At 37.1% G+C, this 25000-nt stretch overlaps 1 protein-coding gene across 5 annotated transcripts in view; it reads right to left on the reverse strand.

Annotated features, from left to right (window-relative positions):
* The window catches only part of LOC143032384 (uncharacterized), a 225827-nt gene that overhangs the window by 116239 nt on the left and 84588 nt on the right, over positions 1 to 25000 (reverse strand). For 3 of the 5 annotated variants that reach the window (XM_076197062.1, XM_076197060.1, XM_076197061.1), the window contains 2 exons: positions 19653 to 19833; positions 6894 to 8205 (listed from right to left, as the gene is read on the reverse strand). In XM_076197062.1, coding sequence (XP_076053177.1) covers positions 6894 to 7248 — 355 coding nt within the window. In that variant the 5' untranslated portion in view covers positions 7249 to 8205; positions 19653 to 19833. The remainder of the gene's footprint in view (positions 1 to 6893; positions 8206 to 19652; positions 19834 to 25000) is intronic. The other 2 variants (XM_076197064.1, XM_076197063.1) reach the window with 1 other exon arrangement.

Here is a 25000-nt window from a genome sequence, read left to right on the forward strand (position 1 = left end):
TAATATAACATTTGTGTAATATATGAATTTAGATATCATTTTAATATCTTATATGTCTTCACTGAATACCGCTATAATGAAGACGCACATTTATAAACTACAAAGCTATGAGAAACACTGACGCATTGATACACAGGCGTACCAACGGTTTCCAAGTCTTTTGAACAATGTGTCAGAGTTTAGCGTTTACTTACGTCCATTTCCGTACGATTTCTTACCGATACTTTTTTTAGTGACTGTACATAAATCAACAAATAGATAAACAACTAAATATTAAATACAACAACTAAATTCATTCTGCCTACATGACATTGATGTTCTGTAAGTACTCAAATAGTAAATGAATAAATAAATGAATAATCAGATAAAATAGATAAATAGATAAATAAATGAGGAGTTGCAGTAAAGATACAGTCATACAGTTACAAAACCATAATACGAATTCCCTTGTAATCAGATGACGCCATTTTTTCCTTATTTGTTTTTGTCTTTTGTTGGCAACTGTAATAATAAAATATTTAGTTCCAGTGACAAAAGTCACATATATACAAAACCATAATAACAATTGCTTTGTAATAAGTTGACGTCATTCTCTTTTTCTTTCTTTCTTTGTTTCTTTGTTAGTAACTGCGTAGCTACAGACTGGAGCTATATCAAAAGTGTTGATAACATACGATAATATATGTATTGCTTTTCCGTTCTTTCGACAGCAATACACAATTGTCCCATTACAACAGAAAGAGTCGTCTGTTTTTCCACACACAATGTTAGAATACAGAAAATTGTTTTTCAGGCGTTGTGGCTCGTTTCGCACGGATCGACTTTTCGCCGTGTTCCGCCCACGACACAACGTCGTGCTCTCAAGTAGTCATGGGCTATGGACGCTTTCACACGTCACGACCACGTTAGGTAAATAGTTAGCTGAAGCTTGGCGGGTTGGAATTGTCCCCTAATCGCATGCTGTGGGTTTGTGTTCGAACCCACCGACTCTCATTGTCACTAAATTCCCTAAAATGTTCTTTTTTATACTTCATACGGGAGAGATGTGTAAATGTTTAACGGTGTTTATCACTCAAAGTAGCTTTTCACATTACATCTTTCTTCAGTCTAATTAAACTGTGTTATATCAACCAAAAGCAGGTATTTAGAGGATGTAATCGTGTGTAAGGTGTTTAAGAGTATTCAGGAAGTTAGATATCTCTCATTCTTTCAATTATAGCGCTAAAAACAACCGATTCCTGATCCCAATATTTGTGCCAGAGATCGAGCCGACCGACTACTGGAACGCAGATGGAAGAGGCATTGTGATTGGTCACTTCGTGAAAGTCACGCAGCTCTTAGCCAATAAAATTCAAACTTTCTTTCATCTGAGCTTAGGTTGGCGTAGTTTATCCTAGAGACAGTAATTTGGCAGTGTAATCTATTTGTAAATACATTATAGATTAAATATGGAAAAAGTGTGTGAGAATTTGTCGTCTACAATGTTCGTGCACAAAATTCTCCGCCTGTATTGTAATACCAATTTACTACCCTTTTGATATGAATTACATTGCAGATATATCTCGTATATACACAAATGCAGGTGCTCTAAACTTTTTTATAGGTATATTCTATTAATATAACAATAAAATTTAGGTTCCAAATAGTTTGGATTATGAAAAAATTGACATTTTATGCCGATTTATGTACAGAGGCTAATGTGAAAACACAAACAATTCTGTTTCCATTATCACATTGACAGCTTAAGATCGGCGGTGAATATATATTCTGAATTATACATTAAAATATTCTTATCCTCTTGGGTCACGTCTAGGGCAATGGTCAGTGGTAATAATGTGTAATATGTAATTTGACACTGGCGGCACCTGTGAAGCAGACGACAAAGTTTGCGTCTGGTCGATTATATGTTATCGCCAAAGTTTCCTGTGGAGATATCTGTTTTGTGGAATTCGCGCCAACTCTGTAAGTGGCCATTGAAGAGGAAAAGTCAGCTTTGAGAGTGTGTGTGCTCCAAGTTTAAACACTAGTAGATGTGTTGGTGCATCAGACCATCTACATTAAGTGATTTTGTATAATAATAAAACGAAGAAGTGATTTAGTGTCGAGGCATTTATAATAGTGATCGTAAAAGTTGACCGTGTTTGATCAACTCTGAGTGTTATATAGAACTAAGGCGTGCTATGAACAAATTCCAAAGAACAAACGACGATGCAGTAAGTACATGACAACAACGCTAACACAACACATACACGCACGACCAAGAACAGATATTTTAGATAAAATTTATTTGTATATCAACATTTTCATGTTTAGATTCGATGCTGTATTAATTATCATGATCTCTGCGTTTACTGTTGTACTTTTCTCCGTGTGTGTTGTATATAATATGAATTAGCCAATACATGACCAGTGTATACATCTAGTGGGTTAGTGACCATAATATTGTATTAATATAACTTCCAGTCAATAAGCCATGTATTATACTCTTCCAATGTGATTATCGATGTTTTATTATTACCAGCATCATATAAGGCTGCTTGAAACACTAAATACACCCAAGACGGAGTAGTACACTCGATGTTGAACACTTCTAGGAAACATCATCAAAGAAACGCTACTGTGGCGAGTGTTAAATATATATAATTTTCTCTTCAGAAGTCAGATAACATTCCCGTTTCTAGTACCTAAAGTTAAGATATTTTTTTCATATTTCATTTTGGTTATTTCATGGACGGGGATGGGAATATTTAAAACTAAAAATGTCGTTATCTTGATGTACGTTTGAATGAAAACATTAGCAAGCAACGTTCTTATTGCGTCCGTTTCTAGTACTCGTATCTAAAGTTAAGATGTTTTTTCATATTTCATTTTGGTTATTTCATGGACGAGGATGTGAATATTCAAAACTAAAAATGTCGTCATCTTGATGTACGTTTGAATGAAAATATTAGTAAGCAACGGTTTTATTGCGCCCGTTTCTAGTACCTAAAGTTAAGATGTTTTTTTTTTATATTTCATTTTGGTTATTTCATGGACGGGATGGGACTATTTAAAACTAAAAATGTCGTCATCTTGATGTACGTTTGAATGAAAACATTAGCAAGCAACGGTCTTATTGCGTCTGATCATAGAGTCCATTGTTGTGTATGTTCTCATGCACAACATTCTCATGTATTCAAATCACTCTACACCAGGAATTCCCAACCTGGGGTATGTGTAACCCCACTGGTACATTTGTACTTTTCAGAGGAGTACATTAGGCTATTCAAGCACCATTTTTTTCTATCAACTGGCTTCGTCAGTATTTACAGTGCTGATGGGAATTAAAACAAAATATAGGTCAAAATTCAAAATCCCCCTGAATATGACCTTCGTTTTGCTATTGCTAAAATCTCCCCTCGCATTAATTAGCTTTTTGTCAAATAACAAGCTCAGCAATATCATTAGTACCAGCTTAGGTTACATTGTTAAGAAGAGTATTATGTACCCCGTACTTCGACTTTATAATGATCATTATCGATGATCATTAAGAAAATAGGTATGCGACGGATCAAAATATGTTATGAATTGCCTAAATTTAGCTTACTAATGCTATCTCCATTAATATTCTTATCTTATACAGTCTGCACATAAAGATTTGATAATGAAATTATATCAGTATAGATTTAATTGCTTACCACGCCCCAAACCAAAATGATACATGGACTCAGAAATTTGCCTTACGAAAAGAGGCTTAGGTACCTTAACTTACACTCTGGAAAGACGCAGAGTGCGGGGTGATCTAATAGAGGTGTTCAAATGGATCAAAGGCTTTAACAAGGGTGATGCAAACAAGGTCATCATGTTAAAACAACAGGGCAGGACTCGCAGTAATGGGTATAAACTGGACAAATTTAGATTTAAAAAGGAAATAGGCAAGAATTGGTTTAATAATAGGGTGGTCGACGAATGGAATAAACTTAGTAACTGTAGTAAGCGCTGAAACTTTCAGTTGTTTTAAGAAACGATTAGACAACTTTATGGATGGGGATGACAGGTGGTGATGGATACGGAGCTGCCTAGAGTAGGCCTTATGGTCTCTTGCAGTCTCCTTCATTCTTATGTTCTTCTGGGTACATAAGATTCTATAAATATGCTTACGGTGTACAAAAGAACAAAAAGGTTGGAAAAATTGCTTTACATTCTGCAGTATGTCTTACGAAGTCGATACGAACTATTCAGTATAACGTCTTCATAAGTATGCTTACATTTGGTCCAGGTATGATGTGAGTTGACAAAAAAATCGATAAGAAATAAAAGAATTAAGCTAAACACTTGAGTTCCTTAATTGATTATCACGTGTACGTAATGCAACTACAACTCTTGTACCTGCAGACCCAAGGGACGGGGTTGTATATGTGGCACCGTTGTGGGGACACGTGGCAACGTTGTGGGAACACGTGACAACGTTTTTTTTTCACTTGGTACGTGACAAGAACACGTGACGGCCTATCACACCTACACTCTTACTTATTAAAACTCGAGAGGCATTAAGAGGTAGGAAAAACGCTGAGAAATTTGCTAACACATTTCTTAATGAGAATTCTCCGAGGCGTAACACAAGTTTTATAGTGTCTTGTCGTTATTCCTTTGGAAACTGATGATTACTGATGAAAGAGACAGGGTCCGTAGTTTATACTTCCTCGCAGCTTAATTTTTCTGTTGCCATCCACAGATTTCCTTCTTGGGTGAGGCTCTTTTTCTCAAAGCATTACAAAGGCGGAGCATACCGACAGGAGACCTTTTGGTCCATATCTAGGTCGGATGCTAATTGATTATAATAATGATAAATGAATAAATAAATAGTGAATAAATAAAAATTATAACAATGTAAATAATAATAAGATACATAATAGATGCATAGGTTTAGTTAGAGAATAACCAAACAGGTAAATAGTATATAATGATAAATTGACATATAACTAATGATAAATGAGAATCAATCAAATAATAATAATAAAAAACAGACAACTGATAGCAAAACAAATAAACAAATAATATAAAATAAATTATAGACATTACAACATCTTGTTTTCAATCTTGTTTCGTAATTCACTGTCTTTTTCCATGGTCCATATACATCACTTAGTTTTTGATCGCAATTCCCTCGAATGATAATGTTTTAGTTCTTCATGAACTGCGCAATTTCTTAAGTGTCAAATCATCAAGGACATAAATTGGTGTATCACGACTGGACTTCACACGACCAATCAGTAAATGCATCACTGCTGAATAGGATTATTTCGGAGTTAAAGTGTAACCACTTTGAAAACCAAAGGTATCTAATTCTACCACGATATGTTGTTAGTATTTGTCAACGTCAATAATAGCTAAATAAATCACACGAATTCTCTTTTTATTTCATTTTACTTATTGCACTTTGAAATTACATTATGTGCTTCAAAACGTCGTCTGGTTCAGCCATTCTCGTATAACCTACTCGTGGCCCCATCTGCTTTGCAATGACGTCATAGATTCTGTTCATTCTTCATGCATCGTCATCGTGTCTGATGAAGAGTGATCGTATCGAGTGCCGCAGACTATTTAATATCGAATTTAGGATCTATGTAAAAGAAGAAAGAGCTATATAGGAAAATACACGCTTGGGAAGAAAAGAATAGTAGGAAAGAGGCGGAGAATATGTTAATAACATATAGATCTTAGACGGGAGAAGAAAGCTTATGATAACAGCCCATCAACAATTATATTCACGTACAGAATATACACGGGGAGCTAAATAAAGGGGCTAAAATTTCTTATGAAAATACTAAATGGCCTTTTTTAAAGCAATATGCAAAACAAATGATGAGATATTATTTCTTATTTGATAAAATTGGTCAGATAAGCTTAGAAAAACAAATCCAGAAGAAACAGTAAGTCAACCACGAAATTACATAGAATGAATATAACAAAAGGGAAAATAAAACAAAACAAGGCAGAAAACACGGCTTGTAGTATAAATAAAAAAAATAACATTTGCTGGGACGAATTGTTATGTTCTTAGCGAAACTTGTAGTGAAACTTTCGTTTTTATGCAGTGTGTAAACAATCTAGAATAATTTATTTAAAGAATTATTATTTTCATCTAGCAGTAACAAATCACTATAATTAACCTTTTCACTGGCACCCTCAGGCCAAGATGAAAAAACACCTGCATCACGTTGTAGAAACCATTGTTTACAAAGCCTTCGTGGCATCCAGGAAGCGTAGTGTGAACGTTAAGTATTTTGTATAGGAACATACTGCAAAAACAGTGAGTGTGTCACGTGTACTACCCTTGCTTTCTTGAGTGCCCAAAGACATCATTTCAAAATTACCCAGCACTCAAATCCTCTTGGGCGGGGAGTTGTGTGTGTGTGTGTAAGGTCACAGGGTTACCCATAGATAGGTCACATATGAACCCTGAACTCCCATCTTAGAGGGTAATAGCGGTCGATCACATGTCCAACATGTGATCCAAGACAATGGTGCATCACACACACACACACACACACACACACACACACACACACACACACACACACACACACACACACACACACACACACACACAGGGACCCGAAAAAAAGAACGGCTTTCCTCACAGAATGGTGGATGTCTGGAAGAAATTGGATGAAACAATAGTGTGTACAAAAACCATAAATAAATTTAAGAGCAAACTAGATACTGCGAGATACAAAGACGAGACACCACGAAGATATCTTCCCTTCCCGTAGGATACAACTAGGGGTAGATACACACACACACACACACACACACACACACACACACACACACACACACACACACACACACACGTACGCACACACACACTCCTTAACGCCGGAGTTAATACAAAAAGCAAAACTACTTACGCATGGCGTATGCGTAGAGCTGGATGGGGGTTGATGCGAGAGTGGCTCCCAGACCCGTAAGCCCTAGAAGAAGAAGAATCCTGTCGACGACCTGGATCCTCTTCCCGCGCGGTGCGGCCAGAAGCACGCAAACCAGCATCAAGTTCCCGACCACGCCGACCGTCAGGGTCAACAGGGTCATGACCTGGGTCATCGTGTTGACCTCGACTTGGATGGGGGTCACCGTGATGTTCCTCTGGAGCTTCTCCCACTCCTCGAGGCTGACCACGGAGGCCGAAGTAGTGCTCGTGACGACATCGGAGATGGGGTCTGGCAAGGCGGGATCTTCCGGCATCGAGAAACTCCCGTTTGACATGACGGTTGTGTTGTGGGTTTAAGGTCGTCCACAACCTCTCCGAGAAGCCTTTTGTTTTCAAAACCGGGAGAAGGTTGTGCTCCTCTTCGGGTAGTTTTTGAGCGAAGTTATTTTCTTGGTCCGTGGACAACCGACATGATTATGTATACACAAGTGTACTACTGGCATCATGCATGCTTTCAGAAGCCGGTGAATGAGTGCGCAAATGTATACGCTGTTGAATGAATCGTACAGTGTATTTTGCGTATACAGTGTAGAATACTTTAAGCTTGAGACCTCATGAACGTGCATAGTCATGTCAGTATCATTGTTACAAACGCGAAGTCTCTAGTCAATGTTGCGATGTTTCGCTGGCCAACTTCAACACACAACAGTGCAGTCCTCTAGCTTTTGTTCCGTTTTCTATTACTCTACTTTTTTGAATGATAACGAAGAACAACTGTTTTGTTTATCTATAATTGTTATACTAAAGACTGAGATACCTTCTGTAACTCCAGGTATGTGTGATGTTCCCGTAACAAGGCTCAGTAATTAACGACGTGTTGTAATTGATATGATTTATCACCAGAGATATGCAGATTTACTGATATGTAAGCAGTGCTATAGTTTCAGGTATGTTGGACCAAACTAAGAAGAAAGTGACTTCAAGTAGTTGGGGTTCAGATGTAGTCTGATGTTGATTTGCTGGGAAGGCTCTACGTAAGGCATAAGCACCACCACCCCTTCCTCGTGCTGTCAGTGTCTAATGACTCTAAATGTGATGTTGTCAAATGATAACCTAGTTTTTAAGTGGCCTCGATGATACTAATATAAAAAGTGTTGGGAGTTGAGCTTAATGTTGGTTGAAGGTGAGGAATGTACTTGAGACGACACTGGCTTCCGATGCGGTGAGAGAAATGGAGAGATGGAGGCTGGCCAGATCACCAGGTTGTTTGTCGAAGTTTGGTGATGAGGGATCTGAAATTTGAGACAAGAAACAGTTGAAACATTGAGAGTGGGGAACATGTAATCTTAACCTAAGTCATGAGCATCAACGGGAAACAAACATTTACTTATTTCTATTTCTTTCAATAATCTTTGCAACATGTACACTTTAAACCCACTATCGGAGAAATAATATCAGAAGTACAGGAGATCCGTATATTTCGACTACTATCTATAGTCCTATTCTGCTGAAGAGGACTACAGATAGTAGTCGAAATATACAGTTTTCCTGTACCTCTGATATTATTTCTCCGTTAGTGGGTTTAAAGTGTACATTTACAAATGTCAAATCATTCCGACAGTTGTCTCCGGATTCGAACCCGTGCTTGGCATGTCGTAGCTACGATATGCCACGCGCAAGTCTCGGGTTCGAATCCGGGGACAACTATCGGAATCATTTGATTGACATCGTCGTCATTGGCGATTCTATTCAGGATTTACAAATGTGTTATAACATTACAGTTTCCCTTTGCGACGTGTCTTCAGCTTTTCCTTTGTTCTCTCTCTCAACCTCAGTCAGCTTCTGTTATGTTCAAGAATGAAATACCACTATGCCATTAAATCACATGACCATTAAATCAAATAAACAAATGTTTTCAAAAAATATCGCTGGAACCTTCCAGAGATGGGGAGTGACTTTCCGAAGGCTCTGAAGAGAATGCAATCAATTTAGAAAGTACAAATAGATACGTAGAAATGGTGGGGGACAGAATAAATATACTAAGGGACAGAAAAGGACAAGAAGAAAAATAATAACGTTAAAGTAAGGTTTAATAGAGACATATGAAACTGGGACGGGGTACAGAATGGGAGGATAACAGATAGATATAAAGAAGGAAAGAGATCCTTGAATAAAATGTCGACCAACCAAACGAGTTCAAGAAATAAGGAAATATCATAATGTACATTAATACCTGATTAAACCATTGTGTTGCATCGTCACACTTGATATTTTTATTCTGGTAATATCAGATGATTTTATTTGCTTGAGAGAAACCTTTGCTGTCTCAATTGACTCTTTGAAGATTTCCTTTTTTTTATACTGACTCCACGTAGTTTCATTGAAAAAAAACATGATATCTAAAAAATTGTCCAATGAAATTAAACCATAGTGTAAAGTTTCTCAAAATGACAAAATTATCACAAAGTACGACAGTAAGTTACGTGGAGTATGGAAAGGATCTTAATATAGTTATCAGTAACATCTTTAAATCACTTGAGTATTGCATCTCTGCATCTGAGAAAACCAGCATGATTCTGGAACTGATAACATGACCTTTTGATTTCAAAGCTTTGCCATTAACTAAATATATAAATCATTTGTCTGTCTATTTGGAAGAAGCGCCTTCTTTGTGGTCGCCGAATCTGATGGACATGGGTAAATCTGAGTGAGTAGAACGGTGAGCCCAAAAGTGATGCCAAAAGTGAAGGACAAATCATACGAAAACCGCCCAAAACAATATAACCTAAAACAGCAGATTCTGAAGGAGTTGGCTTGATACGAGTCTTCAGGACATTAAACGAAATTAGGAACAATAGGGCAGTGGACAAGATGCAGGGATGACCCGTCATCCAGGAGGTGCCAAGATAAGAGGGAGGGAAGAGGGTAGAGGGGAGCGGCGTATGTAGGGGATGGAATGGGTGGGAGTGGTTTCTATGCCTTTTGTCTTTTAGCTACCTCCCGTGTAAGGGGGAAGAAAGCCTTTGGTATATGTATGTGTGTAGGAACAATAGGATGTATGTTCACCCTATTAGTCTCTACCAGTGAAATTATGGAATGGAATAAATTCATCGCGGGGGGTAATTAATGTAGTATTTTTCGAAGTTTTGAGATTCATATGAATAAACGCCCAAGCAGTATGGCGTAATGTCTGCCAATCTTTTTCTTGTTTATTTGTTTATTCATGTGATTGTTTATTTTCTTAAAGATATCTATCACTCTTTGTGCATCCAACCTTGTTCTGGAAACAAAGATCTTTCGTCGTCTTTTCATTTGTAAATTAATTTAATTGTATATCTACACACACACACACACAGACATACACACACACACACACACACACACACACACACGCACGCACGCACACACACGCGCACACTCTACTCGATGGCGCAGTTGGTAGAGTTTCCGGCCACCAATACGACGGTCCGGGTTCGATTCCCGCCCGGGCTGAAATAATTTCAGTATCGCTGCTCTGCGAGTCGTTACTCCAACTCTCGTGGGCGGGGAGTTTGGGATGTGTGTGCGTGTAAGGTCACAACATTATCTATAAATCGGTCTTACATGAACTCTGAGCTCTCTTCCGGGAGGGAAATATCTGTCGATCACGAGTCCAAGACGTGTTCCAAGACCATGGTGAATCACACACACACAAACGCTCTCACACATATAAACGTACGCACATATACAGACACGCGCGCGCGGCACATATAGACATACAAAGAGAGAGAGAGAGAGAGAGAGAGAGAGAGAGAGAGAGAGAGAGAGAGAGAGAGAGAGAGGAGACCTATGTTTCTTGTGACACCTACTCAAATTGCATTCACTGAGCATCACAAATTACATTGCAATATCCTATATAATAAATTCTACATGCTACAGTCGCCTTAAATTAACTTAAATTAACTTCTTTCTCTTCTATCGTTCCGGCATGTCAAGAGACAAACACTGCTTCAGCTGAATTGAGTTTTATCGCGAGTTGATAATAAGATTATCACATCGCGATGCCAAATCCGTCAAAGGAAATGCATGAATCGATTTGTATTGAAATATGATACAAATTGAAATAAGTTTATGTTATTGTATATCGTTATGTTGGTTATTCTGATGAAATGTGGGGTTTAAGTACTTGCGTGCACACACACATGCACATACACACACACACACACACACACACACACACACACACACATACACAACATACACACACACAACATACACGCACAACATACACACACACACACACACACACACACACACACACACACACACACACACACACACACACACACAACATACACACACACAACATACACACACACAACATACACACAAACAACAAACACACACACACGATACACACACACACGATACACACACACAACATACACATACACAACATACACACACACAACATACATGCACATACACACACACACACACACACACACACACACACACATACACACACACAAAACATACACGCACAACACACACACACACACACACACACACACACACACACACACACACACACACACACACACACACACAGGCACACGCATAGAGGCCGTCACTTGAGAATTCCATACTTTTCAAAAGAAAGCAAGAGCTCGCTGGTGTAGTGGTACTAAGCTCGCCTGTTATCTAAGGAGTCTTGAGTTCGGTTTCTTCGCAGAGTTATAAGGCAACACAGCAATGCAAGTCTGTACCCCGCTCTATTGGTCAAGGAGTTCGAGGTGTGTGTGTGTGTGTGTGTGTGTGTGTACAAGATTACAGCATTACCCATAGATCGGGCCATATATGAGCTCTGAGCTCTCATAGGGGAGGATTATAGCTGTCAATCACATGTTCAACACGTGACTCAAAAGCATGGTGAATCACACACACACACACACACACACACACACACACACACACACACACACACACACACACACACACACACACACACACACATTCGCTCGTGGTGAATACGTACATTCGCGTCTGCAAAATGGAATACAAACATACATTCTCTCTTGAAAGGCATCCTTCCTTTCCCAAATACATCTATGCAAATAGAACCTCAAGATCTTGTTGAATCATTTGATTCTGAATCACGAAAATGTTCTCGATGGTGAGAGAATTGATCTACTAACGATTAGAATTGCTGAAAAGATAATTATCTTTTCAGCAAGTTAAGTTTCGGTCACAAAGTTGGATTCAGAATGGATGGCAGCAATTGTGGCACTGACGGTGCCATCCAGAAACCCCTTCTTGTTCTGATGGCACTCCTCCTTTTGTGCTGACTGCCGCCAGGTGATTTTATTCAACGGAGGACGACCTCGCTTTGTCTTTCCTGATCTTAAATTTGTTTTGTTTTAGGGGCAATCTTGAGGCCGTGGGACTTTTTTTTTTTTTCCTGTGTCCACTTATACCAGTCGTTCTCAATACGTTTTTGCATATATCCTCTACTTATGTATCGCTGTTCTTTAGCCTCCATGAGACCACTTCATCACTAAAGTCAATAGCTGTGCATCCACTAACATATACTAGATGGCACTTCCGTATCAGCTGTTCTCAACACGTTTCCTCATGTATCCCCCACTTATGAATTGCTGTTCTTTCAACCTCCTTGAGACCACTTCACCACTAAAGTTAATCGTTGTGGATCCACTAAATGGCACTTCCGTATCAGTTGTTCTCAACACGTTTCCTCATGTATCCCTCTACTTATGAATTGCTGTTCTTTCAACCTCCTTGAGACCACTCCACCACTAAAGTTAATCGTTGTGGATCCACTAACAAATAATAAAGGGAACTTCCGTCTCAAAGAGACTGTATCGTGGCTAATAAAATATTTTGTTTCGTTTTCTATACATTTCCAACATAACAAGTTTTTCACACACTTCGAAGTAATTAAAATATAAGTTCAGACACAAAGGTAAAACACACTCGGACACGTTTTTGTAGGAATATAATTTCGTCACACGTCAATTAGTTTACAAGATCCTGTAGCCCAAACTCTCTGACCCTCTCTTACTCCTTTTTCCTGTCCGTCCTCTGATTAAGTAGACTCACTGAGTTATCAATTTCTATATGTTCTTCTCTTCTTTCTACTTCCTTAGTGACTTTGTACCTTCTAATTTGTCACCAAATGACTTTATTACATTTAAACCATAGTCCTTATTTCTGATTACTCCACCTGAACTTTGCTATACCTTACGATTAATTCTATTCTAACTTCTGATTTTGGAATTCCGAGTGTTCCCCCCCTTCTCCTCCTCTCCTCCTCTCCTCCTCCTCCTCTTCCTTCCCCCCCCCTTCTTCTTTTCTCTCCCCGTTCCCTCCTTTCCCCTTATTTAATCTCAAGCATATGTATCTCAACTTGTACTTGAAAAAGCTGTAATAAGCGAAACGTCGTACAAATAAAGGCTCCGTCCTCATATGGTGTTTAACACGCCAATCTTGTTGAATGACACGCTTAAAACGTCATCACTTGTGATATGACTTGTTCCTTCACACCTTTCTTATCTCTGGGGCCCCTACTTCTGAGTGCGGGTTTCTCTATTTTATCCTACAACACAATACAATACAACACAATACAATACAATGCAATACAACAAAATAATCCACTTAGACTCGCAAATGCTCTTTGACGTGAAGGAGAGGACGAATGGGTTGTTATTCAGTAAAACAAATGAGATCTAATGCATTTACATATTTGTGCCTCTCCCCAGTAAGCGCCGGACTGAGCGAATGGGAGAGGATTGAGGTTGAACGTTTCTTTGTGGAATTTAATCCCATTTATGGACTCCCATTACCTTCCTTCGTTTCAGATCTTTTCGCTATTTTTCCAAAATCCATGGATTCCGGGCAATCTTATCTTTTATGCGCACTAGATTATGATGATGATGGTTATCATGATGACAATGGTAATGGTGATGATGATGATGATGGTCGTCATTATCATAATCGTCGTCATTATCACTATCGTCGTCATCACCGTACTCGTCGTCAATATCATCATCATCATCATGATCAATCATCATCATCATCATCATCATCATCATCATCATCATCATCATCATCATCATCATCAATAATTGGGGATAGAAGCGTGATGGCGCACTGCCACCCTTAGCCTGTTCCACTTTTGTGGGTTATCCCAGGGGAAAGCTTCCGGTTATACTCCCGATCTATCACAGCCTTCTCGAGGCAGATCTGACTCGGCCACGTTCCGCTCCAGATCATCTCTTTTAGGTGCATCAGCGCATGAAGGGTTTTAACAAGGTGATAAAGACAAGGTCATCATATTAAGACAACAGGACAAGATTCGCAGTAATGGATTTAAATTGGACAAATTTAGATTCAAGAAATAAATAGGCAAGAACTAGTTTACTAATAAAGTGGCTAACGAATGGAATTGACTTAGTAACCAATTAGTGAGCGCTGAAACTACCGGTTTTTTAAGAAAAGGTTAGATAATTTTATGGATGGGGACAGTACGTGGTCATGGACATGGAACTGCCTAGTGTAGGCCTTATGGTCTCTTGCAGTCTCCTTCATCCTTATGTTCTTATGTAAGTCAGGCTACTTGTCTTATTTCCGCGTTGTCGAGTCCTGATGATATTGACAGAAATGTTTAAAATCTGAACTCCTTCGAAAGGCGGAATCAAATGTATTTAGTTCCAGAAAAGAATGTTCAGTTTCAGAAGAGAATGTTCAAGATTTTATTTCTTGCATGAATTCGTTAATGAATAATCGAACTGGTTTCAATGATCATTATAACTTTCCTGTTAGCTTTTTCCTGTGATTTCTGTTGCTGTTTTGCTTGTTTGCAATTCCTATCATTGGTCTTATAATGCAATCTTATTCTGTTAATCCTTTCCATTAGCATCATTGCAATATGTCATCGCCGCTTAAAATTATTGCTAATACTGCTAAAGATTTAATTATCATTGTTTTTAATAATTATTGCTAATACTGCTAAAGATTTAATTATCATTGTTTTTAATAATTATTGCTAATACTGCTAAAGATTTAATTATCATTGTTTTTAATAATTATTGCTAATACTGCTAAAGATTTAATTATCATTGTTTTTAATAATTATTGCCAATACTGCTAAAGATTTAATTATCATTGATTTTAATAATTATTGCTAATACTGCTAAAGATTTAATTATAATTATTTTTAATAATTATTGCTAATACTGCTAAAGATTTAATTATCATTGTTTTTAATAATTTTCTTGCATCATTTGGTCATAATCATTATTGATAACATTGCTTTAGTAATCATTACAATTACTGTGAAATATTAGTTACATGTAAATGCAAAGTACTCTTAGTTACCAATGTCGTTGTTGATTTAGTTACCAAGGAATACCCTGGTAATTACGAAGGTTATAAACAAAGATAAGAGTGGGAGTGAATGGGAGTGGAGTATGTGGGGAGTCTTTTGGCTACCTCCCTTGTAAGGGGGAAAAAGCCTTTGGTATATGTATGTTTAACCAAACTGACAGTAACTGCCAAAGTGGGGAAGTTATTACCCTGGTAATTCGTGGTATTTGATACACGTTAGGTATATTCTTACCATTTGCATGATTAACTTCATGGGGAACAGCTGTGGTACAGTGGTACCGCGCGCGCACAGGAATCTTTCAGAAGGTCATGGAGTGTTAGGAAGAGCATCGACTCCGAGCCACTAGTGATCTTTAATCCTCCAACCCAGAGTCCTTTCTTAAAGGCGTCATCACATTGGGCTATTTTTCCTCCAACTGTTGGAGGAGATTTGCAACCTACAGCTTTCGAGAAGGAATCGGATATGCTGGAGAAAAATAAATTTCCTCCATCATAATATCAAATGACATTCTATGTATTTTTTGTTGACAGTTCAATATAGTTTGCTATGGTGATTTTACTTCGGGGGAAAAAATATGAAGGTTGGTGGTACCGCCGATTAGTCAGAGGTTGGAGGTAAAATAGCCCAATGTGATAGCCTTTTAAGGCACCGTCCTCAGGCCGTCTCCGGGTTCGTGACACACAACCGAATCATAATTGACTTCATTGCGATGAAAGTGCTTCGCGACCGTCCGTGCCGCTTCCCAGTCAAGGGGATGACACGCGCAAGTCTACGCTAACGTTCTGCTGAGTTTGACAGAAACAAAGGACTACAAAGGAAGAGCGTACAGTCAGAAGACCTTTTGGTCCATAACTATACTACATTCTAATAAGAAATTACACTCGATTTCTGTTGTACAACTCGGCACAGTTGGTAGCCCTGCAGACTTCTGCTCGACACAGGCGCGAGCGACAGGCAAATTCCTCACCTCCTTCAGAAAATATTATATCTCTCCACTTTGCTCATAAGATAGGAAAATTTTTGTTTCAATCGTTAGAAAGTGCAGTCATTCTATAACTATAAAAAAAAACTCGATTGGGCGGAAAACTAAGTAATTATGTGGAGTTGAATTCAAGGAAAATAAATAGTTTTATACACACCTTCACTTTTAATCGATGTTTACAGCAATTATGACAAACATGTAGAGTAGAATAAACAGCTTAAAACTATGGTGCATTCAGATTTGACATAGAAAGCCATACAAAACAAAATTAAGTAAAATAAAATAAAAAATTGAATTGAGGATTATTACAAATATTTTGTTTAATGACTCTCGTGGCGCGAGGAAGGAGGGTAGGGAGCGAGGGAGAGAGGGTAATTAATGGCTCCTTCCCTCCACCTTCTCCATCTCCTCCTCCTCCTCCACCACAACCTCCTCCTTCTCCTTCACCTCCTCCTTCTCTTACTCCTTCTCCTTCACCTCCTCCTCCTCCTCCTTCTCTCCCTCCTTCTCCTTCACCTTCTCCTCCTCCTCCTCCTCCTCCTCTTCCTCCTTCTCCTCCTTCCAACTTATTTATCATTTAATTTAATATGAGAAAGTATTCGTTTTCCGTCATTCTCACCCGATGGAGGGATGGTAATTAATGACTCCTTCCCTCCTCCTCCTCTTCCTCCTCCTCCTCCTTCTCCTCCTCCTCCTCCTCCTCCTCCTCCTCCACCACAACCTCCTCCTCCTCCTTCACCTCCTCCTCCTCCTCCTCCTCCTCTTCCTCCTCCTCCTCCTTCCAATTTATTTATCATTTAATTTATTATGAGAAAGTATTCGTTTTCCGTCATTGCTACCTGAGACTATTTTTACGTAATATGAATTTATCAATAATCTGTGGAGACGATAGATAGATTATTGATGGAAAACGAATGATTTCTCATAATAGATTAAATTATGAATAAATTGGAAGGAGGAGGAGGAAGAAGAGGAGGAGGAGGAAGAGGAGGGAAAGAGTCGATAATCTCCCTCCATCTCTCCCTCCCTCCCTCCATCGCATCATGACGCAAAATATTTATAGAAATAATAAGTTTTCATCTTTTTATGGCTTTCTATGTGAAAGCTGAATGCAGCATCGTATTCAGGAGTTGTTTATGTAGGAGAACACATGTTTTATTCTGTACTTGTTATCATAATTGCTGTAAACATCAATTATAAGTAACAGTTATTCAGTTTCCTACCCTATTGGGTTTTTATTTTTTATAAACGTAAAAGGACTGTTCTTTTTAACGATTGAAACCAAAATTTTTCTATCTTAAAAGTAAAGTGGGAAAATATAATATTTTCTGAAGGAGGTGAGGAATTTGCCTGCCGCTGGTGCCTGAGTGCAGGAGTCGGCAGGGCTACCAACTGTACCGAGCTGCGTGGCAGAAATCGAGTGTAATTTCTTATAGGAATGGACTATAGGTCGCATGCGATGAAATATAATAATAAATGAATAAATAAATAAATGAATAATCGACAAATAGAACGAACATGTAATGATAACTAATAAAGAAACATGAAATAATGATAATTCATAATATAAACAGATAATAATAGATACATAGTAATAAATGAAAAGATTAAAATAAGATAAATTATAGACATTACAGCATACTGCTTAGGTTTTTATCTAAATGAATCTCAAAACTTCGAACTGTACTACATTGCACTGCCTCTGCATGAAGTTTATTCCATTCATTAACTACACGGTTGGCGAAGTTGTTTCTACTCACTTCCATATCAAATCTACTTCCTGACACTCTGAAACGAATCAAATGCATCCTGATGAAAGTCAGTCGAAATAATAAAAAAGTAAACCATATTTTGACTAGTTTTAATCCTTTTAATTGGATTAATACAATCCGATTGCAGTGTCAACACTATGAAACGGGAAAGCATGTGCATGCGCGCGCACACACAGACACACACACACATAACTTTTATCATTTTCTGAGTGGGACGATGTAACTTAATTTGTTAAAGTTTTGTTAAGCTGTTAAAAAACAAGTTCAATTCCTTTCCAGTCTATTTCCGGGATGATTTATCATGATCTTGGATTAAGTGCTGGACTCTTAACCGACAGTGGGTCAGGATAATTGACCGTTGGAAGAGTGTTTTAATTCTTTAACATTTAGGGAATTCAAAGCAATTCACTGCTTGTTTATGAATAAAGAAAAGATTGAAATACTGGATGTTAATTGAGCTCCTTGCTTCTTAACTTATCGCAAATTGCCATAACTTCTCTAGTAAAACAAGCAATTGAACAGACATGTTTGATTTCTTATCATAATTTATCATAACTCTCTAAGTAAAAAACAATTGAACGAACATGTGCACACACACAGATCTGTCATATATGAACTCTGAGCTCTCTTCTGGGAGGGAAATAGCCGTCGATCACGAGTCCAACACGTGGTGCAAGACTATGATGAATCACACACTACCACAGGTAGATCGCGAGTCCTACCACAATCTAGGATAGGTGTGTAAAAGTTATATCATAAAACTAGACAAAAGATACTTCAGAGTTTACATTCATGGTTTAAAATTCACAAAACAAGTTAGAGTGATATGATTATGTAGTATAAATACACTACTGGAAATAAGTTCTTGATAAGCTCATGTACAAACAGCAAATGTTTTCCATACAGACAATAGACCAATGCGGTTGACTTCCGGCAAGCGTGGAGTTTAGCAAAATATATTTAGGATAAGTTTGAGCAAAACTGTACCAAGAGGAAAACAGTGAAAATAAAGAGAGAGAGAGAGAGAGAAGGCATGAGAAAGAGAAAAGAAGAATAAGAGTTTAAACACACAGTTGGACATTTTCAACTTCTTTGTTGTGAAGATGCGCCTGAAAGAATTTTGTCTGACTTTCGCCAGATGATGATATTCAGCCCAGTGTAGGACTCGAACTGAGGCATCTAATCACCATTTTCCTTAAGAACTCTGGGAAGATAAACAAAACCCTTTTCACAAAGGCAAGAGTCTCCAGAACAGACAAACAGAGCAGAGCATAGCAGAGAAGAAGCAAACATGAATTTGATTACCGCTGTGGTCTTAGACGAAACAAGCCACACCCCTTCTCCTCTTCCGACCAATCACCAAGCGGAGGGAGACTGCGACGGTTGCAAAGCGTGTCATGATTGGCGGAGGACAACAGAGGGCGTGGTTTCTTTCGCCCAAGATCGTGGTGGCGACTGCCATGCACTTTCATCATTAATATAGATAAGAAAACGGTAACAAATATACGTGGAATAGAAAACGTGAGGGGGACGATTCACGGGGAAAGGAACGCGACACAATTCTACTCTTCTCGGGACGATTTGTTCAACATACATTACCTAAATGAAAAACCGTATCCAGTGGGAAATGGAACGAGGTCATGCATCATGGACATGTTGACGATTCTGGCATATGACCTCGTTCGCGCGTGTTTGTCCGTAGTTTCCGATTCCCGGACACCAAATTGACCTATCAGAGTCTGAAGGAGAGGCCCAGGTGACCTCATTCAGCTCTTCAGTTCTGAAAATAATTTTTTATTGTCTTAGAAGGATTATAATAATAATGAATGAATATACGTAAATAAAATTTGATAGGGAGGTACGCACATATGTATGTATACAAATATGTATATATGTATGAATATATATATATATATATATATATATATATATATATATATATATATATATATATATATATATATATATGTGTGTGTGTGTGTGTGTGTGTGTATGTGTGTGTGTTCTTACATCTGCTTGGATGGATGTAAAAATATATTGTAGATGTGTATACATAAACACATACATACATGTGTATATATATATATATATATATATATATATATGTATATATATATATATATATATATATATATATTCATGTAAGTTAAACAGAGACAGTACTCTTTGTAATGAGGAATACATTGGTCACAACACAAACATTAACACAAAGTTTTTAACAAAATCACACATCACAAAAACACACAATACCAACATATCACGGGATCAACTGAACAAGAACACTGTAATAATATCCAAGAACAATAACAAAATAACACGTAAATGTGTGGAGGCAGTACTAATTAGAAACCATATACCGATAATTGATATCCAACAGAATAAGGGTGGGAGTCTGAATATCTTCGGGGCATCCTATGCCACACCGGGAAGTCGATGACACGCCCAAAACATTCTTTAACCCATCCTCTCCTAATGTTGCCATTTGCGGTAATTATAAACATGTAGTTTAGAAAAAAAAGATACCAGAAGATATTTGATGTATAGGTGAAATATCGTAATGCGTTAGTTTTTAAATCCAAACAAGTATGGACTCGTTCAGAAATATTGTGTATTCTGTACCTTATTCACAGAAGAAAATAGTTAGAAGAGTAGGATGTCTAATGAAATGGATTAGCAACGCCGAATATGCTGTCATATTTAATAGAAAGTGTATTGTTGAAAACCTGCTTCCGAAAATTATTTATATATATATATATATATATATATATATATATATATATATACATGTATATATACATATATATATATGTATATATATAGATATATATATATATATACATATATATATATATATGTTTCTGTCATTTTGACATTTGGAAATAAACTCTCATACTAGGATTCGAACCTCGCCGGAGAGGCTTGCTTCGTAGAAGGCGAAGATCGTACCATCACGCCACCACGACCCTTCAAAACAGAACGAATTAGTTCACGGACTAGTCATTCTGCCGAAGGCACTCGGGTGGAACGTGGTATGTACTGTATTTCATCAAATCCTTTATGCAGGCTAGTCTTCCGACAAGTGTTTGTGTCATTTTGACATTTGGAAATAAACTCTCCTACTAGGATTCGAACCCTCGCCAGAGCGGCTTGCTTCGTAGAAGGCGAAGATCGTACCGTCACGCCACCACGACCCTTCAAAACAGAACGAATTAGTTCACGGAAGAATGATTAGTCCGTGAACTAATTCGTTCTGTTTTGAAGGGTCGTGGTGGAGTGACGGTACGGTCCTCGCCTTTTACGAAGCAAGCCGCTCTGGCGAGGGTTCGAATCCCAGTAGGAGAGTTTATTTCCACACACACACACACACACACACACACACACACACACACACACACACACACACACACACACACACACACACACACACACACACATACACACATATATATATATATATATATATATATATATATACATATATATATATATACACACACACACACACACATATATATATATATATACATGTATATATATATATATATATATATGTATATATATACGTATGTATGTATATATACGTATGTATGTATATATACGTATTTATGTATATATACGTATGTATGTATATATACGTATGTATGTATATGTATGTATGTATATATATGTATGTATATATATGTATGTATATATATGTATGTATATATATGTATGTGTGTATATGTATGTATATATATATATATATATATATATATATATATATATAATGTATCAATATATAGGCGGTTGTGTATCTTTGTGTTTATGACTTTAAATAAGCATACATTTTAATATGTATATATGCATGTATGTATAAATTTGTGTACGTGTAATATGTGCATATGTATGCATATAGGTATGTATGTATACATGCATATATTATATATATATGTATATATGATGCACGTATGTTATAAATGTATGTATGTGTGTATGCACGTATGTTATGAATGTATGTATGTATGCATCCACGTATGTTATGAATGTATCTATGTCTACATGTATGTATGTATGCACGTATGTATATATGTATGATCTGATGTATGAATGTATGTATGTATGTATGTTGTATGAATACATGTAAGCATGTATGTATGTACGCATGTATGTGCGTATGTACTACTGTCATACCTTCACTCTCAGACAAAACGAGATAAGAGATCGACGAATAGGTCTCTTTAAGTATATCACAGTGAGAAATATTACTGTTTCCAAAGATATTTTATTACATAATAGTTATCATCATGTAATAAGTTACATAAATGTTTGAGGGTACACGGATTTTCAGGAAAGATGGAAGAGCTTGAAACATATGATGTATTACAAAAAATCACCCTTGACATTTGGTGTAACGTAGAGAAGGTATTAGCATCCTGAGAGTTTCCTCCTTGTTTGTTCTCGGTTGCCTAGCAACAGGGACAGTATTACACCATTTTGGCCAGAGACGTTGACATTAATTAAATGTTAGTATTCATGGTTATGTATCCTAGTTCCTATATGATTTGGTATCTGGACTAGGATGCTGTCATATAATGTCAGGAGTGTATTACTTGTGTTTATTCATTCGTACAACTGGCCTGCCCTTTTTCGGAGTATTAACGTGTAATTGCGAAAGCGCTGAGGTTTGGTTTGGTGCAAATATTAAAGGTGGACAGGATATTCACCAGATATGAAGCCCAGCAACCAGCAACCAATTTTGGCTCCGAACGTTTCATGTTTGATTAACCTCTTTACTTCCGCTTTCAATCTATGTTCACGGACTGGATTATAATCGACATATATTACTCCATATATTATTCTAGGTATTTCTATTCGTGTTATTGCTTATACTGATGTAAAGGATATCACTACTGTGATATTATTATTAAGACATAAAATATAATTATGACAACTCTAACATTTTGGCTGGGGAACCTGATGTCTAGAATATGTATGTATGTATGTATGTATGTATGTATGTACTGTATGTATGTATGTATCTATATATATATATATATATATATATATATATATATATATATGTATGTATGTATATATATGCAAGGTTTTCACATCACCGTAAAACAAATTCTGCAATACCACAACAGAAAAAGAGAGACTTGTAGAAAAGAAGGACTTTGGTGTATTACATCTTCAAAGTGAGACAGATACATGTATGGTTGGATACATAAAAAGGGAATGAACATGGACATTGGGGAAAACAACAAAGGAGAAGGGAGGAATGTACAAAAGATTGATGAGGTGGATGACCTTATCTCTCCTCGCTTTGACCTGACCATATATGGTTCGATCTGGCGGATATTTTTTAATGACCAACTCGATCAACAGTTAATCACATTTGAAATGTCCACAGCTCAAATTTACATTTCTATCATATTTGCTCGAGATTAAACATAATATCATATGTATATATATGTACATATGTATGTATATATATATATATATATATATATATATATATATATATATATATATATAAGTTTATGTACAAGTCAAGTTTTGCTTCATAATTCATTTTATGCTCTAATTGTTTAGCCTACACTATATACAGCCTCGTATTTTGATCAAGTTATCGTAACGGGAAAGGTCGTCTAGTATCCAGCATCCCCTCCTAATCTATATTTCTTCCTAGTAGGAAGAATCCTTACTTGATGTCCATCTTTCAAAGTACGGCGGATTCATCATTCTCGGGAAGTTTACGTTGGATAAGATATTTGATGCGCTCCAGTGTCTAATTATTTTTTCAACATTTTTTCTTATTGATGGCGTGAGCGTCACTTTGGATTTTTATTTGTTTTTGTTTTTTTATTTATCTTTGTCCATTAGGCAGTTACTGTGTCAATCGTTTTTCTTCGGTGTGTTTCTGTAATTTTTGGCTGTTTTCTGTTTGATTTTCTCCGTCTACACAAACGGTGAAGGTCTTTTGATGTTTATTCGCTCGTTATCAAATGCTCTGTGAAGAATGAAAAGGGCTTTGGTGTAATTGTTAGTAATCGGCTTAAGTTAATGAAGCATTTTGTTTCTGCTTTAGAGAAAGCAAATAAGAAATTCAGTGTGAAAACAAAATCTTTTAACTTCAAAACCACACCAGCCAGCTTTATGCTTGGAAATCATTAGTGTGGTCATATTTGGAATATGTTACTTGCGCATGGTTTCATCAAGGCATTTTCAGGTTGAAATGACGTACATTAGCGTACCAGAGGACTGATACAAAATATACAAAAGTATATACAACAACCAGCTGAAATATAAATAAAAAAAATTCCCAAGTTGGCGGAAAATTATGTGTGGTTGAATACCACTTGTTTGGAGGAAGCTGATGACATCATTAACGATTTTTTCTTACCCTAGATATTACCCAAATGAGAAATAATGAGCTCAAGCTATCAGGACGAAGAAGTAGGTAAAAACAACTTAGACAACCGCGTAGTTAATGAAAGTCATAAACTTTCCGCAGAGGTGGTTGATTGTGTAGAAGTACATTTAGACAGACACCTCTTCGAAATGCTGTAATGTGTATTTTATTGATTATCTTATTTTACTTATTCTGTTTGCCTGCTCAGGCGTTTTGGTTCTTTATTTCAACTGATGTTTCTATCCTTTCTCTCTTTCTCTCTTTCTTTCTCTCTTACTTCATGGAGCTATAGTATCGCCTTCCCTTAAGGATACAGACATTTTTCTTTAGTAAGCCTAGTTCACTTGCATTCCATCTTTCGCTTCTATTTCCTGTCTTATTTCTAATTCTATTTTCACAATTTAAATTTTTCAGTTCTTGGTCAGAGCGTCTCCTAAATAACTTATTTCTTCATTTTCTTTCTCAAACTGTTCAACTTCTGAATTGCCTTTTAAGTCATCTTGGAATGATCTTGTGGTACAATTGCCAAATGTCATACCCACTGTCATTTTAT

This window comes from Oratosquilla oratoria, chromosome 13 (genome assembly GCF_046742065.1).
Source record: "Oratosquilla oratoria isolate Oo_2021 chromosome 13, ASM4674206v1, whole genome shotgun sequence".
Classification (NCBI taxonomy): Eukaryota; Metazoa; Arthropoda; class Malacostraca; order Stomatopoda; family Squillidae; genus Oratosquilla; species Oratosquilla oratoria.